The sequence below is a fragment of the Neovison vison genome, chromosome 5 (genome assembly GCF_020171115.1).
Source record: "Neovison vison isolate M4711 chromosome 5, ASM_NN_V1, whole genome shotgun sequence".
Classification (NCBI taxonomy): domain Eukaryota; kingdom Metazoa; phylum Chordata; class Mammalia; order Carnivora; family Mustelidae; genus Neogale; species Neogale vison.
The window spans coordinates 14278594-14295631 of NC_058095.1; the positions used below are offsets into that span (position 1 = coordinate 14278594).

Consider the following 17038-nt stretch of genomic DNA (forward strand, 5'->3'; position numbering starts at 1 on the left):
TTGTGTGGCAATTTTTCCTTCCTACATATACTTTTAAATCTTTTCAGCAATAGAGATAAAAGGTAGAAAACTATCTCTGAAGAGTTTAAGGTTAATTTCAAATGTTATAATCCCAGTACAGGTCTCACCATCAACCATATGAGAATGATAAGCCTACCCAAATTTTTGTCTTCATTCATATTAGAATTTATGTTGGTTGCTACTGCTGCTGAAAACATGCTGGATAACTTCAAAATAGTAAATCCATTCTTACATAGGTCATAAATTACTCTAATCATGACATAGAGCATTTTTTTACTCAACCAATCTCAAACCATTACGGTTCTATGTTTTCTTTTCAATAACATTGCAGTGAAGACCTGTAATCACTTTTCTTTTATATTATCACTCCTTAGGATAAATTCTTAGGAATGAGATAAATTGAGCCAAAGATTATAAAGAGCTTTTATATATTGCTGATCTACTTTAAATAACTATAAGCCTTTTGTAAAAGAAAATGGCACTATTAATCTTTAGAATTACCATTAAAAACCATAAAATAAAAACTTAACAACACAACTTGTTACAATTTGGGAAACTGGATTACCGGAAGACTAAAATAAAATGTTCAGGCTATCACAAACCTAAACATAGGTTAAACACAAAACAAAAACAAAAACAAACAAAAAAAAACACACATTCCAATTCCTGCTAATGCTTTAGCAAAATCCAAATTTGTAACAAAAATAGCAGTTCTGACAGAGAAAATTATAGTCAATAATGTCATGCAATAATAGGACAATAAGCAATTTTGGCTAGAATTTAGCTATCATAGATTAGCTTTAAAGTAATTTATAAGCAATAACTAAGTTGACAAAGGACATGGTGACAGTCTAGGAGAGTTTTTCTCAACCACTAAGAACAGTAAGAATTGAGATTTAATTTATGATTAAATTTACCAGGTATATACATTAGTGTTTCCAATTCCTATGAAGAAAAACAGGCAAAAAGAAAAAAGGCCAAAAGGGACAGGATGTAGAATGTAGAATATAAACCAAATCAAATTTATATTTTTAAACTTACTTTTCTCATGAGATGTCTCACTGATGTGTTCTGTAAGATACTCCAGCAACCCATCAAATATTTCTAGCAGATTCTTAATAGATTCTTTATCTCCTCTCACTATATTTTCTCCTAAACACAGGATAAAGAGCTAATTAAAAATATTAACCAAGAAATTGAAAGCCTCATAATTTTGAAATGAATATATCACCCTGTACTGTTCAAGACAAAAGAATTATAAACTCAGGAAAAACAATAATATAATAAAAACATGAATTTTCTTTTTCTTTTTTTAGAATATTTTATTTACTCACTTGAGAGAATGAAAGAGAGCACAAAAGCAGGGTGAGGGGCAAAGGGAGGAGCAGACTCCCTGCTGAGGGAGGGAAGTAGGCCTCTATCCCAGGACCCTTGTATCATGATCTGAGCCAAAGGAAGACGCTTAACTGACTGAGCCATCCAGGCACCCAAAAACATAAATTTTCTGATGCCTGATTATATTTGAAGAAACAAAAGAAGCAGCCTTGAATATAACCTTTGATAATTGGCATATCCTTTCCTTTATCAAAAAACAAAGCAAGTGGACTTAAGAAAACATCCCCTAGTAACATTTATACCAATATATAAAGCATCTAAGCAGAACTTTATCAGGCTAGCAAAAAAAAAAAAAAAAAAATGGGGGTGCCTGGGTGGCTCAGTGGGTTAAGCTGCTGCCTTCGGCTCGGGTCGTGATCTCAAGGTCCTGGGATCGAGTCCCGCATCGGGCTCTCTGCTCGGCAGGGAGCCTGCTTCCCTCTCTCTCTCTCTCTCTGCCTGCCTCTCCATCTACTTGTGATCTCTGTCAAATAAATAAATAAAATCTTTAAAAAAAAAAAAATGCCAGGAGAGAACACAGTATCAGATTGTGAGATCCTACTTCTAGATGGTAGCTTGTTCTGAAGATAATAGTAGCAGAGTAATATAAAAAACTTGTTGGGATACTTTTGCCAGGAATCCCTCATTTTTTTCTATTTGTTAACTTCTGTTCATTTTGTATGCATCATGTCGTTTTCTTAATTAGAAATTGCCAGTGCATACAAACTTCCAGTTTGTATAACCCTATATACAGTTTGTGTAACTTCCAGTTATAAAACAAGTCACAGAGATAAAAAGGCAAAGGAAATAATGTCAATAATACTGTAATTAGCATTATATCGTGACAGATGGTAACTACACTAGTCAACAGTGAATACTGTATAATACACAGAACTGTTGGATCACTATGTTGTACACATGAAACCAACATCACTTTGTAAGTCAACTATACTTCAATAATAAATAAATATTGAAATAAATACTTCAATAATAAATAGACTATCCATGCATATAAAACCCTTTTTTAAAAAGATTTTAATTATTTGACAGACAGAGATCACAAGTAGGCAGAAAGGCAGGCAGAGAGGAGGAAGCAGGCTCCCTACTGAGCAGAGAGCCCAATGCAGGGCTCAATCGCAGGATCCTGGGATCATGACCTGAGCTGAAGGCAGAGGCTTTTAACCCACTGAGCCACCCAGGCGCCCCTATAAAACCCTTTTTAATCTCACCTCACCCCCCACTTCTCCAGTCTAATCTCCCACCACATCCACTTTACACCCAGAAGTTAATCTTTAAACAATCCTTAGCACAATACCTGGCCCATAATAAATTTTTAATAAACGCTAAATTGAAATTTTGACAAGAAATGGATTGGTAAAAGCATGGAAACCTGGCATGCTTAGTGTCACCTAAAATGGACTCTAATCAACATCAGATATGGACGGAATTTAACTTGAGACACTTCGGTTGTTCCTCGGGAGAACCTGCCTGCATTCTCAGTTCAAACCAGAAGTTCAAACCAGAAGTGGAGAGTCAAAATGGAAATTTGGCATTTGAGAGAATCTAGCCATTCAAAACTTCATGATGCAAAACAAACCTACCAAAAATTGTGATGTTCAACAAAACTACTAGTACAGATGGACAACATTTGACAATTTTTTTTTCTGTTTAAAGCTAACAAAATTCTTGTTCTTAAGCCTCATGTTTTTCTGACTTAACAAGATACACAAGTATACCCCAAGGGCATACTCAGAACTTCTCAGTTGCCAGGATGGGGAGCATCCTCTCTCTGCCAACCCAGCAACTAAGACCGCCGGCCAGAATGCAGTGCTTCGTGGTACAGGAGATATTGCTTTAAACAGAACACAAGGAGTAAAAAGATGCTTTGCCATATACCAGAAGAGGTAAGCAGTTTTGCAACTTTTCATGGGGCAGGTCTGACTTGTCAGGAGTAGCTCTGCATTAAAAAGTTATATATGCAGATACAACCTTGCTACAGTAGGGTTTAAGAAGCACAAATACCAGAAATTGCCCTATTCAAGTGATAAAGCAATTCAAAATTGCAAAAGAACAGGAAAACCCTTGGATTATCCTTTGAAATGAATTATCTCCAAACAAATTTACCACATTTAGTCACCCAGAACTGCACTCAAAAATTTAAGCCAGAGTATTTTTCTAAAAGTTCATCATCAATATTAAATTGAGAGATGTAAATGACCTATCCTGATTAACATTTCTCTCTCTTAACTGTCAAAGAACAAACCAATAGTGTAAGCCTTCTCTTAGGGATTCAAATATAGTTTCAAACCCACAGATTCCCTCTCTTCCTTAGCCTGGAATAATTTACTGAAATAATCCTTATTGCCTTATTATATAAAATATAAAGATTTATAAATATTTTTAGTAAATTTGGCTTTTGAATACAAGTATGATATACTTTATTTTGGAAAAAGGTTCACAATTTAGTTTTACTTATTTTGAATAGAAAATATACTAATGGGATTTTAAATTCAAAAAGTGCAGGGTGCCTAAGTGGCTCTGTCAGTTAAGCCTGTGATTCCTGATTTTGGCTCAGGTCCTGATCTCGGGTTTTGAGATCAAGCTCCACGTCAGGCTCCACACTGGGCATGGAGCATGCTTAAGACTTTCTCTCCTCTTCCTCTGCCCCTCCTTTGCATTTGTACACACACATTTTTTGTCTCTTGCAAAAATGAAATAAAACAAAAATTAAAATTCAAAAGTACAGAAGATATATAATGAAATCTCATCCCATCCTCATCCTACAGTCCTGAAGTTCCTCTTATTGGAAGCAATCAGCATTATAGGTTTCTTGCACACGCTTTGAAAGAGTCCTTCTGCAAGCAATCAACTGCATATTTACTCTCCTCACCTTTGTTTTCTACAAGCTGCACCATACTCTGTACATTCTTCTGACTTTATACACACTGGAAACTGTTGTACTAACATGGAACATTTTACATAATGAGCATCATCAAAAATCTTTCACAGTGGCAGTGTAATTCCACATATGGAGCAACCATAACGTATTTAACCTGTCCCTATTTAGTGGACATTTAGATGTTGCTGATTTTTACCTACTACAAATAAGCAGCATATTAGCTTTTTTTTTTTTTGCCAATTTGAAGCATATTAGCTTTAAAATAACTAAATAACAAAGCACCTGGGTGGCTCAGTTGGTTTAGAGTCCAACTTTATCTCAGCTCAGGTCTTGATATCAGAGTCATGAGTTCAAGCCCCACATTGGGCTCCAAAAGAAATAGCAAAACAAAAAAATAAAATAACAAAACAATGAGGTGCCTTGGTGGCTCAGTAGGTTAAGCAACTGCCTTTGTCTCAGGATCGAGAGTACTGCATCAGGCTCCTTGCTTGGCAGGGAGTCTGCTTCTCCCTCTGACCCTCCCTCTTCTCATGTTCTCTCTCTCTCTCAAATAAATAAAATCTTCAACAACAACAACAACAAAATACATACTTCAGATGACCAGCTAGGATACTCACAGGTCCATCACAACTCAAAGTTTGACTGTCCTTAAAAAAAACTCTCAAGGATGGGTACCGTAATTCTACCAGTCAATTGTCTTGGCTCAGTGTTGCCATTTGGTCTATTTTATAAGCTTATTCATTTGGTTAACTAAACCATGTATAGGATTCTACCTAATAAATTATCTTAGTAAAATGCAAAATTATTTGATGGTTAAGTATATACCAACCTGTTATGTGAGACAAGCTGACTTGTAGGTAATCTAAGGCCAGTGAATCAATTACTGCTTGTACATTGTGAGCTTCATCCTCTTGACTCCTGGGAATAGCTATGAGGTCTGTGGAAAAAAAGCTACATAATTTTTCATCTGAGGGCCCAAGTTGTCATGGTCTTTGACCAGGCTTCTAAGTGAGGTTAACTGCTACAAGAGCAAGCGCCACTCAAACAGAACAGGCTTTTATAAAGTACAGATAAAGCCAACAGAGCCTGATTTCTATCTATATAGTACCTCTCTGAGCTGAATACTTAGTCAATCAATACATAATGAACATGCTCTACAATAAGCACCAAACTACAGAAAGATAAAGAGATCCCTAAATTCAAGGAGATGCTAATACTCTAATAAGGGAAGCAATACATGAAGTGAGACTTTAACCCATAATCGTGGGTTGCTTTTCATGACAGAGAAAAAACCCACAACAGGTACAAAAGGAGAGTTCTTGTACATTTTGTTAAAGCAGCCTAGTAGGAATTACTGGCCTAATGATTAAAAAGGTCAGTATACACCATACTGAGGAAAGATATTAACATCAACTTATATTTGGAATTTCTCCACTAGTATTGAGGAAGATGAATACTTAACCAGGGATGCAGGACAAACATCAATTTGTATCTGTAATACTGGTTAAATAACAAAACTCAACAAGTTTCCAAGTTTCTCTCAATTTTAGAACCTTTGAAGATACACTTACAGAAAATGTGTCACTTTCATAAAGTATTAGGCATAATTAAATAGAAATGACCCAGACCACGCAAACATGATTTGACCAAGGCTATTACTATGTCTGGGTCTCATTAAGGTACTTAAGGTAATGAATGCAATAGTTCGATAGAAATAAAGATATAAACACAGAAAAAAAATTCAAGATTTTATAAATACCATAAGATCTAACTGAAGGCTCTCAAAACTCCTGGCCTAAGATGTAGTCACTATTCCTCCCACTTTTTAGTACCCTTACCTGGTACCTTTTCTCCCAAAATGGATTGGTAAAGGGCAATAAAAACATTAGCATCACAATCTTCTAGTTCTCGTATCCTTAGGTGTATATGACATTTCAAAAGAAGGTTATTGGCAACAATTATCCACTCTGTCAGGAAAGAAAAAAGATCAGCCTTAAACAGCACTAGAAAAAGTCAACCCCCAGGAAGATAGACATTGAATGACGTAGAAGATAAAAATATCTGATTACTATAGAAGTTCAAAGACCCTTTGCGGCACGATTTTTGAAAATACTTAATTTCTTGGAATGACTTCCAGAGTACCAGAACTTTAATGTGGTCAAAACCATGCTGCAAATCCAGCTTTTACTACTGCAACCTAAAATCTTTATTTTTACCCCTTTTCTTATTTTACCAGCCATACCTAGATGTTTTTATTTAAAACATACAAGTCAACGGGAATATATGTCATAAACGAGACAGTTTGTTAACGACAGTCTGAGGTTGACACTAATTAGTAGATGCTGCTTCAAATTCCCAATGGTACTAGTCATGTTTTTACCCAATTATCTCGTACAAGTCTGAATTTCTCTGTTGCCCAAATAGGTGGTGATTAACTTGGGCTGTTAAAAACTGAAATAATGACACCAACAGTACAACATTTGTTAGTTTTTTTAAAAAATTACATTTAATAAATAAGAAATAAAACACAGAACATGCATAAAAACGCCCCTAAACTCAGAACTAGCACATTACCAACACTGTTGAAGTTTCCTGTGTACCACCGCACCTCACCCCAGATACGGTAGGACTTAGCAAGGTTACTTCAAGATTTTCTCAAACTAAGGTAATTTAGGAAGTCTGACTTATGATCCCTGATATACCTGGCGATTAAGGAGAAAGTCCTTTTATTCTACATTTGACATACTCAGCATGTTCTAGAAATAACGATGTGTGGGGGCAAGGCACGCTATCTCCCTCTCCCCAAGCCCACTTCTCACAGCTGACCAAACCACGACAAGCGGTTTGAACGGTGTCCTGAGGAAAGGAAAGCGTCCCAGACAACCCAACCCACTCGCTCTTCAAAAAGCGGTTGCTAGACAAAGCCTGTAACTCCAGAGGGCACTGAGGAAAAAAAATCTACCACTAGTCTACTTTGGCAGGAGCGTTGGCAGATCTTAAGACTGCCGTTCCCCAAAAGTTCAGTGCACATGCAGGTATGGCCTCAGTCTCCACAGTTCAAGAACCAGAGCGCGCGCTAACAGCGGCTGCGTTCCCCAGAGAAATACAAGTTCCAAGAAGCAGCTTTTTGACTGCCCTTTGTGCAGCCAGGTTGTAGGCGCGATCCGCGCCTCGCCACCGGGTCCTTCTCTCCACACCCCATAATTGCGCTCCACAGCCTCTAAGCTGAGCGACAGTGAGGCTAAAACACCCAATGAAGTCGCTCACTACGACGGGGTGTCTGTCACCAGCCCCGCGGGCAGCCCAGACTCAAGGAAGTCCAGCCAGATGACTCAACATAAAAGGGGTAGGGACGTTCGGAATTTAAATGGCTTCAGTCCACACACACCGGGGCTCCGAGCCGAGACTCACCAGCCTCTGAGCCGGCCATGTCACGGAGGCGGGTTGCCGCCGGACCCCCAGCTGGGCGCGCGGTGGACCGCGTCCCGGAAGGGCCGCAAAGCGCAGACGCACTGCTAAGGTAGGGGGGAACGAAACTAAAGGGCAGTGGGTGAAAGGGGGAGGGACGTTAAAACGGCTTCTCGTTGCTGATTGGTCATCACGGGAACACTTCCTATCGCAGCACGCGCCGAGGCGGCGGTTTGTGGGCTCTGGATACCATTCTCCGCGGGCAAGATCCCGCTAAGGGATTCTCAGGTGGGTGGGTTTGACAGCCCGGGTCACTCAGCAGCCCTGGGCGGTCTCCCGGGGGCATTAGTACGGCACTTCCGGTGAGCTATTTGTTTCGTATTCCTCCGCCGACGCCAAGTGGCGAAGTAGTGCGGTCCGCTTAGCCGATGGGCGGGAGCAGCCACGTGACAATGTCAGGCTCCGCCTTCCCGTCTCGCTTGGTTAGGGGCGTGAAGGCTCTTTGGAGACGTAAACATCTCCAAGTGGGCCGAGTGGGTTGGCGTGTGCTGGCCATTTTGTCGGCTGGGCTGGACCTGGGAAAGGGCGGGTGGCTTCCTTGAGGGGTGGAAAGACGAAAAAAAGGTGAAGAAGAGTGTGTAGGCTGAGGCACCTCAATGTAGGTGGGCCCAGCTATGAAAGGGACCTCAAACCCGGCCACTCTGAAGGAGGGGGAGGGGGTGTGGGGCGAGAACATGGCGGATCCCGGAACGCCGGCGGGCGTTGCGGCCTCTGCGCAGGGGCGGGGTGATTAGGTCATAGAGCGGCTCCCAGCAGTCTCTGCGGCGGAGGAGGCGGTCCAGGGTATAAAACCGGCTGCCGGGACGCGGCCGGCACCTCATTCATTTCCACCGGTCTCTTGTTTAGCAGCTCCGGCTCCTGTCATCGCTGCCCCTCCGCCGCTGCCGCCCCCGCAAGGCTTTGCCGTCGCCAAAGCCACCTGCAGCGACTTGTCGCACCCGATTCTCTCCACTTTGTTCCCCACCAACCGCAACCATTGACGCCATGTCGGGTTATTCGAGTGACCGAGACCGCGGCCGGGATCGAGGGTGAGTATGGGAACGGACTTGTCAGGCCCGGCAGTGGGGGATGGGAGGCCGATGAAGGGGGCAGCGGGCGAGGGCGGCGGGAATTTGCCTTTTTTGGTCTATTGTTAGGCTTTATTAATCGAAGGTTTTCGGCATTTTGATACCTGTCTAAAACTGAGTGAGGGATGTTTTCCTGTTAACGGTCTTCAAGCTCGCCTTTTGTTGGCGGGGGGAGGGGGAGGAGGGCGTCGAAGCCTTCGCCCCCCCCCCCGACGATAGAGCAGCTGTTGGGAAGAACTCGGGGGTGCGTATTTCGATCGAAGGAAAGCGCGACGCTTCCAGGAGAACGAAGTCACCGCTGTTAGATGCATCTTTTCGGGAGGTGTTTTAGGGGCCCCGGGAGTTCTGTGGTAATCGAGGGGGTCGCCTCCGAAGCCATTGATGCGGCGGGGGCAGAAGGGCGGCCGGCACCGCGGGAATCGGCCATGTGGCTGAGTCGCGGGTACAAAATGCCGGCGTCGGACATGGCGCCGGCGCCTTTGTTACCCCGCCCGGCGGAGGAGCTCAAAATGGCAGCGTCGAGAAAATGTGGCGCAGAGAGAAATGCGAGACAAAGGGGGAAGCGCCGCCCCAGCGGGAACGCCGCCCGGTCCGGGACTCCTCCCCCGGTAGTTGCCAGCTCCTCCTCCGTTTTTTCTTTGCGTTATATAATTTTGCTATCTTGATCGGGAGCGCTTCCGCGGGATCCCAATTCGATAGGCTTGCATATGTCTTTGAGACCACCGTCCTTGTTCTGGTCTTATTGCTGGTGCTGTCCCATTTTCTTTAAAACCAAAGCTGTTTCGCTTGAAAACAGCTGATAAATAGCGTCTCTGTTAAGCACCTTCCGTGTATTGTCTATCTCCCAGACATTTAATTCCTAAGCTCACGGGAGAGACTAGGGGCCACAAGCTGTTGCCTATCCTTGTAATCTGAACTTCAGGCGTTTGGGGAGCCAGTTTCCGACGTGATAAATCCCGGGCTGTTGACTTGGCTTCAGTAGTGTGTATTGGGGACAACGGGAAGTGAGAGAGATGGTGCTAATTGTGGCTTTTGAGATCATGGCCGTCAGTAAGGACAGTGCTAAGCCGTAAACCTCAAAGTCTCTCATTTATCTGCATTGTGTCCCACGGGACAGTAAGTGTATATAAACTGCTTGGTAAGCGTTTGAAGATAGAGTAACTTTTTTGTTTTAATTTCAGGTTTGGTGCACCTCGGTTTGGGGGAAGTAGGGCAGGGCCCCTGTCTGGAAAGAAATTTGGAAACCCTGGGGAGAAACTAGTTAAAAAGAAGTGGAATCTCGATGAGCTGCCCAAATTTGAGAAGAATTTTTATCAAGAACACCCTGATTTGGCTAGGCGCACAGCAGTGAGTAATTTCACATAGTTTCATTGGGTTGTAACTCAATAATTGTTTCTGTCTAGTACGAAAAAAATATGAACAGAGAGGTCTTGGAAATGACCAAATTTCAGGGAAATTAACACTTTCTTATAGTTAAGAGATGGTACTTAGGAAACAGGTGGCTTAGAATTTTTTCTACTTAGGATGATTATTAAGAGTAATTGGTGGATCTTGTGCTGTGTGGGTTTTCCATACGTGGATATAGGTTTTATACAGACTTAAAGGTTTACTAACCATTTAAAACGTAGGGGCCTCTTGGCTCCATATTAGTGAAGGTTGTTGTGGTGCTTACTAGATTATTATAATCTGTTTTATAGCAAGAGGTGGAGACATACAGAAGGAGTAAGGAAATTACGGTTAGAGGTCACAACTGCCCAAAGCCAGTTCTGAATTTTTATGAAGCAAACTTCCCTGGTAAGTGCTAGTTTTGAGTCCCCCCCCCTCTTTGTTTCTCTTGGCTTCACTAAATTTTACTGAATTGTTTCTAATTGCAGCAAATGTCATGGATGTAATTGCAAGACAGAATTTTACTGAACCCACTGCTATTCAGGCTCAGGGATGGCCCGTTGCTCTAAGTGGATTGGATATGGTTGGAGTAGCACAGACTGGATCTGGGAAAACATTGTCTGTAAGTATGGGAGAATTTTGTAGTTTGAATCTGTGATTATGTGCTAGTGAAAATAGATTAGGAATATAAAGAAACCAGAAGACTTCTAATTTAATTCTTTTTGTTCCCCCATCCCTAATAGTATTTGCTGCCTGCTATCGTCCACATCAATCATCAGCCATTCCTAGAGAGAGGTGATGGGCCTATTGTAAGTATGTTTTTTTTTTTTTCTTAATTTTTGTCGAGGGGTATTATACAGGGATTTGTAGAGTACATAATAAATGTGGAGATGTTAGTTGTCTCGTGTTAATTTAGCTGGAGAGAAAGCTACCTTGATCATATTTGAGTATTGGACAGCAAAATTAGTGCTATCTACCGGTGTAATGCCAATCAGTTAGTTTAAAACTAGGATCCAGGAGTCTGCTAAAACCTGTCCCACTTTTTGTTTCTCTTTAGTGTTTGGTGCTGGCACCAACTCGGGAACTGGCCCAACAGGTACAGCAAGTAGCTGCTGAATACTGTAGAGCGTGTCGATTGAAGTCCACTTGCATCTATGGTGGTGCTCCCAAGGGACCACAGATTCGTGATTTGGAGAGAGGCATGTAACAAAAATTCTGTTTGTCACAGTTGGTGCTGCAAGTTTGAGATGTCATAGTTACATCTGTGTGTTTAATTGAAGGTGTGGAAATTTGTATTGCAACACCTGGAAGACTGATTGACTTCTTAGAGTGTGGGAAAACCAATCTGAGAAGAACTACCTACCTTGTTCTTGATGAAGCAGATAGAATGCTTGATATGGGCTTTGAACCCCAAATAAGGAAGATTGTGGATCAAATAAGAGTAAGTGTCTTTAAAAATGTTTTATTTTCAAAGTTAGCTCACAATTTATTCTTGAAGTAAAATGCTTTTTCTTTTTTTTTTAATCCCAAATTCTTTAGCCTGATAGGCAAACCCTAATGTGGAGTGCAACTTGGCCAAAAGAAGTAAGACAGCTTGCTGAAGATTTTCTGAAGGACTACATTCATATAAACATTGGGGCACTAGAACTGAGTGCAAACCACAACATTCTTCAGATTGTGGATGTATGTCATGATGTAGAAAAGGATGAAAAGTGAGTTTTCTATAGAATTTTTAATCTAGAAATAGACCATACGAACTTAGGAGTTACCCTTTCGTAGGTTATCTTAAAAGTGACTTTTAGTTGGGTGGGATGTGAATTTGTTCATTTAAAATTAGTCTGTCCGTGTTCCTGAAAAAATGTTTTCCTCTATTCACATAATTAGCTATCACTATATTCTTAGTATTTCTTTAGGTGAAGGACTGTGCTTTGTGGCTTAAAAGACCTAGGGTGGTTGCTTGATAATGTTCATGGCAGGTGTTTTTATTTGTAGCCATGCAAATGGAAGGTCGTGCTTCAGTGACCATAAATGTGTGCCCATAACTATGGACTACTTCTAAAATTCACAATTTTTTTTCCCCAAGACTTATTCGTCTAATGGAAGAGATCATGAGTGAGAAGGAGAATAAAACCATTGTTTTTGTTGAAACCAAAAGAAGATGTGATGAGCTTACTAGAAAAATGAGGAGAGATGGGTATGTGGGCTTCCTCGTTGAAGCAGGTGTATGAGAACTGCGTTTAGGGGGAGGGGCAAACCAGTAGAGTAACGGATTTGAATGTCCTGGAAGACCATTATCTGGTATAAATAAAACTGCGTACATTAGGTGAAATTAAAGGAATTGATGACTAGATAGGCAGTGGACTAAAACATACTGGGTTTCAAATATGAGCCTGCTAATATGGTTTCTCTTTAATGTAGGTGGCCCGCCATGGGTATCCATGGTGACAAGAGTCAACAGGAGCGTGACTGGGTTCTAAATGGTTAGTCAAATGAAAAATTTCTTTTCTCTAAACCTGGAATTCTCAGATTATTTATGATCCTTTCTCTTTCACAGAATTCAAACATGGAAAAGCTCCTATTCTGATTGCTACAGATGTGGCCTCCAGAGGGCTAGGTTAGTAAAAACTCGAATTCATGGCTTGGTTTCCCAGAAGATCTCCATATAACTTTTTTAAAGAAAGTTTATTGCTTTCTTTAACCTCTGCATTTTTTCTAAGTTTTTTTCATATAAAGGTGCAGTCTTTGTGGCAAGGCCTAGGCATGACAATCGGAGGACTCGAGGGGGATGGAGGACTAGTGATCGGCTGGCTGCTTCCAGTCGATTAGAGAGGTGAAAAGCTGAAAGTGTGCCAGTAATCTTCAAAAGGCAGAACATACCACCTCTGCCCCGTAAACTGTTCTCTCCGGGGGAAAAAAATGGAAGTTATCCTCACAGTTCACTGCCGTGGTATTTCTTCTGTCCCATGCTTTGCATGATTGCCATGGTACAGCATTGTTTCAAACTGTTTACTGTGATCTGTGGGTCTTTGAGTTTCAGTGAGTTTGCTGAAATGTTGAAGAAATATTTCCAAACTTCAATGTTCAATGAAATTTTTGTTCAAGTTTGAAATGGAGAGAGCAGCTTTAAAAGGTACTAAGCCTTTTACAAATTGGTGAGTACTGGCACATGAGATCTAGAGCAGGAGCAACTTCTCACACTTAGTGGGAAAAGAAAGCAGTGCTTTGAAAGTTCCTCCCTCACCTACACAGTAGTCGTCATGTCGAGACCTGCCAGAGAGAGACACATTCTCAAGTGAATCCTGGCTTCTTGGAAGCGCTTGCCTAGACGAGACACAGTGCATAAAAACAACTTTTGGGGGACAGGTATGTTTTTCTTGCAGCTGCGGTTGTAAGGTCTTGGCAAGACAAGCAGTGTGGCCAGAATTTTGAACTTCTGATGAGTGTGTAATGCAAAGGACCGCGTACATTTTTGTTTAAAGGTCCTCAAAATGAGCACATGAAGAGGTTGCTGTGAACCTTTAAGTGGCCCTACTGCGCAGAAGCATTCAGATGTCACTTGATGATCTGTAAGGGAACTTGCTGGTTTGGGAGTACGTTAGAGAACACACGTCCTTTTGACAGGCTCTTTATCATTGGGTGGGGTAATGAGACAGGTAGATGGTGTGTGCTTCCCCCCCCCCCTTCCAACATCAATGGTATTCCTACAGAGAATGGATAACCATTTTAACTGTATTTTTTGCAGCCCGTACCTTCTTGGGAATACAATTGTCTAACTTTTTATTTTTGGTCTGGCTGTTGTGGTGTGCAAAACTCCATACATTGCTATTTTGCCACACTGCAACACCTTACAGATGTGGAAGATGTGAAATTTGTCATCAATTATGACTACCCTAACTCCTCAGAGGATTATATTCATCGAATTGGAAGAACTGCTCGCAGTACCAAAACAGGCACAGCATACACTTTCTTTACACCTAATAACATAAAGCAAGTGAGCGACCTTATCTCTGTGCTTCGTGAAGCTAATCAAGCAATTAATCCCAAGTTGCTTCAGTTGGTCGAAGACAGAGGTTCAGGTAAGACCAACCTTCATTAAGAAATGTTGGTGATTTGGGGTCACATGATTGCACGAGTCCTTTAAATGGGATTGGCGGGTGAGTAAAATCTTCAATATGAAGCTGAAAAAACATTTCACCTGTAGAGTGAAAATAGAGCTTTCTTTATTCCTTCTGTGTTCTTAATGATTTTTGTGCCATGGAAATAATAACCTTGCAATTTTTCTTTTCTTTTTTTTTGGACAGGTCGTTCCAGGGGTAGAGGAGGCATGAAGGATGACCGTCGGGACAGATACTCTGCGGGCAAAAGGGGTGGATTTAATACTTTTAGAGACAGGGAAAATTATGACAGAGGTTACTCTAGTCTGCTTAAGAGAGATTTTGGGGCAAAAACTCAGAATGGTGTTTACAGTGCTGCAAATTACACCAATGGGAGCTTTGGAAGTAATTTTGTGTCTGCTGGTATACAGACCAGTTTTAGGACTGGTAATCCAACAGGGACTTACCAGAACGGTTACGATAGCACTCAGCAATATGGAAGTAACGTTCCAAATATGCACAATGGTATGAACCAACAGGCATATGCATATCCTGCTACTGCAGCTGCGCCTATGATTGGTTATCCAATGCCAACAGGATATTCTCAATAAGACTTTAGAAGTATATGTAAATGTCTGTTTTTCATAATTGCTCTTTATATTGTGTGTTATCAGACAAGATAGTTATTTAAGAAACATGGGAAATGCAGAAATGACTGCAGTGCAGCAGTAATTATGGTGCACTTTTTCGCTATTTAAGTTGGATATTTCTCTACATTCCTGAAACAATTTTTAGGTTTTTTTTGTACTAGAAAATGCAGGCAGTGTTTTCACAAAAGTAAATGTACAGTGATTTGAAATACAATAAATGAAGGCAATGCATGGCCTTCCAATAAAAAATATTTGAAGACTGAATTAAGTGGAAATTGTACTTTATTTTACATATATAATGTCATGTAAAATTCTGCTTAGATGGTCTTTTTTTTTTAACCATGAAAATTAAATTGACTGCTCCTTTCTATAATTTAGGTTTGGGAAGTGGGGAGATCAGAAGGCACTTCTTAGAATGATCTATTTATATTGCAAGGATTAAAATGAGATTTAAGTAAATTTACAGTTGTAGGCTAAATTGCATTAAGGCTCTCTCTGTCAGTACCTCATCAGGTGAGTCATTTAATAGCCTAATTGTTAGAATGGTGAAGTGAGATTAAAATAGGGAAATCCGCTGTATAGCCAGCCCCACCCTCAAACTGCTTAAGTGTGAGAGCAACATGGATGGACTTTATTCCTTTGCAAAAATTTTATCATTAAAGCTCCAAATAACTTGCTTTTTCAGAATAGTTTATATTCTTGCTCTTGGCTCTGTTGTAAATTACCAAAATGGTGAACAAAGCTAAAAGACTTCACACATTTTAAGATCTTTGACCAAGAGCTAAGTTTGAATCTGTATAGATTGTAGTCTTCAGGCTCTTGGGGCACTTAACTGTAGTTACACTGGGAATCATGAATGTCTTAATGATAATTCAGGGAACTCTAGGGGACTTCAAACTGGAGGGTCTATTCATATTCAAACAAAATCCTGTCGAAGTTAATGTTTAACCAAGAGGAAGCACCATAACCAAAAGCACAGTGACTATTGTACAAGTCATCTTATTTGGTCAACATGGTTTTTTTTATTGCTAGAAAGGTCATGGGAGGAGGGGGTGTTGTTTAGATTTAACTTTGGCTCACCAACCTTTCTAATACTACATTTCAGTAATGACTAGAAATAGGTCTGGATGTCTTCCCAGAGAGTCTGATATATATGTTCCTTTTGGTCAGGAGAGGAGAGGTCTTCATGAGGCTTCATTTAAATTCTGATTATTAAACTGAGGCTTTAATTGGTGTCAATGCCTTATCTCTAAAATGTAAAACTAGAATTTGCTTGGGGTAGGGGATGGGGAAGTGGTATTTTTAGGACTAATACATTGAAAACTGATTCAGTCTCTCCAGTGACTTGAACAGTTTTCAATAGCATGGTTAGTCAAATTCATTATGACTTTTAACTTATAAGAAGCTTTTGGGGTAGGTTGGAGTATTTATTACATATTTTACTGTTTAATGTCTAACGGCCTTTTAATTTGTAAACATTTATTGAAATGATTGTGGGGCTGTGGAAAACATTTACCTATTTACCTTTGAAGTAAGTTTTAAGACAGTCCACTTTTTAGCATGTGTGTTGTGTCCAGCCTGTGGTTGTCTGAACTAATAAATGTGATTTTTCTCCCCATTCTCGCTTTTATTTATTTGTGTATAGGCCTCTTCCCTGGTGTGTATTTCCTGATTGGAAAACACGAGAATAGAGCCCAGCTTTTAATAGAATTTGGAAAGAATTTTTAAAACAAAATTGTTCTCTGGCAAAACGGTCTTCAAGGGTTTTTTGGTTTTTTTGGTGTTTGTTTTGTTTTACAAACTTCTGCACACGTGCTTGTGTAGCCTGTCCTGCAACATGTCACACTTAATAATTAACAGTAGTAAAAATTTAACTGCTAAGCTGTCCTCCATTAACTGCCTGTTGGTAGTTGAATAGAATCTATTAGCTTGTATCTGCATTAATTTTTCAAGGTTACCCTAACCACTTTTAAGGGGAGCTAGGAGTAGGAATCATGGGCTTTTCCTCCGGGGTGTGCTATTTTTCACTAATTGGGCAGTTCTGAGGGTTGAGTGTGAATGAAAATTTGTGAGGTCACG

General features: G+C 40.6%; 2 protein-coding genes across 2 annotated transcripts in view; one reads left to right on the plus strand and one right to left on the minus strand.

The window, feature by feature from the left end:
* The window catches only part of CEP95 (centrosomal protein 95), a 40916-nt gene extending 33117 nt beyond the window's left edge, over nt 1–7799 (minus strand). Inside the window, exons 1-4 of the mRNA XM_044247622.1 lie at nt 7706–7799; nt 6133–6261; nt 5124–5231; nt 1063–1173 (exon numbers count right to left, since the gene is read on the minus strand). Of these exons, the coding sequence (XP_044103557.1) occupies nt 1063–1173; nt 5124–5231; nt 6133–6261; nt 7706–7724 (367 nt within the window). The 5' untranslated portion in view covers nt 7725–7799. The remainder of the gene's footprint in view (nt 1–1062; nt 1174–5123; nt 5232–6132; nt 6262–7705) is intronic.
* A 766-nt stretch (nt 7800–8565) lies between these two features.
* Nucleotides 8566–15223, plus strand: DDX5 (DEAD-box helicase 5). The gene is made up of 13 exons (XM_044247623.1): nt 8566–8790; nt 10011–10176; nt 10527–10623; nt 10704–10837; nt 10959–11024; nt 11273–11414; nt 11496–11656; nt 11755–11927; nt 12299–12409; nt 12634–12695; nt 12770–12829; nt 14067–14291; nt 14517–15223. The coding sequence occupies exons 1-13, from the start codon at nt 8747–8749 to the stop codon at nt 14918–14920; spliced, it is 1845 nt and encodes a 614-aa protein (XP_044103558.1). The 5' UTR covers nt 8566–8746; the 3' UTR covers nt 14921–15223.
* Nucleotides 15224–17038: the final 1815 nt, after the last annotated feature.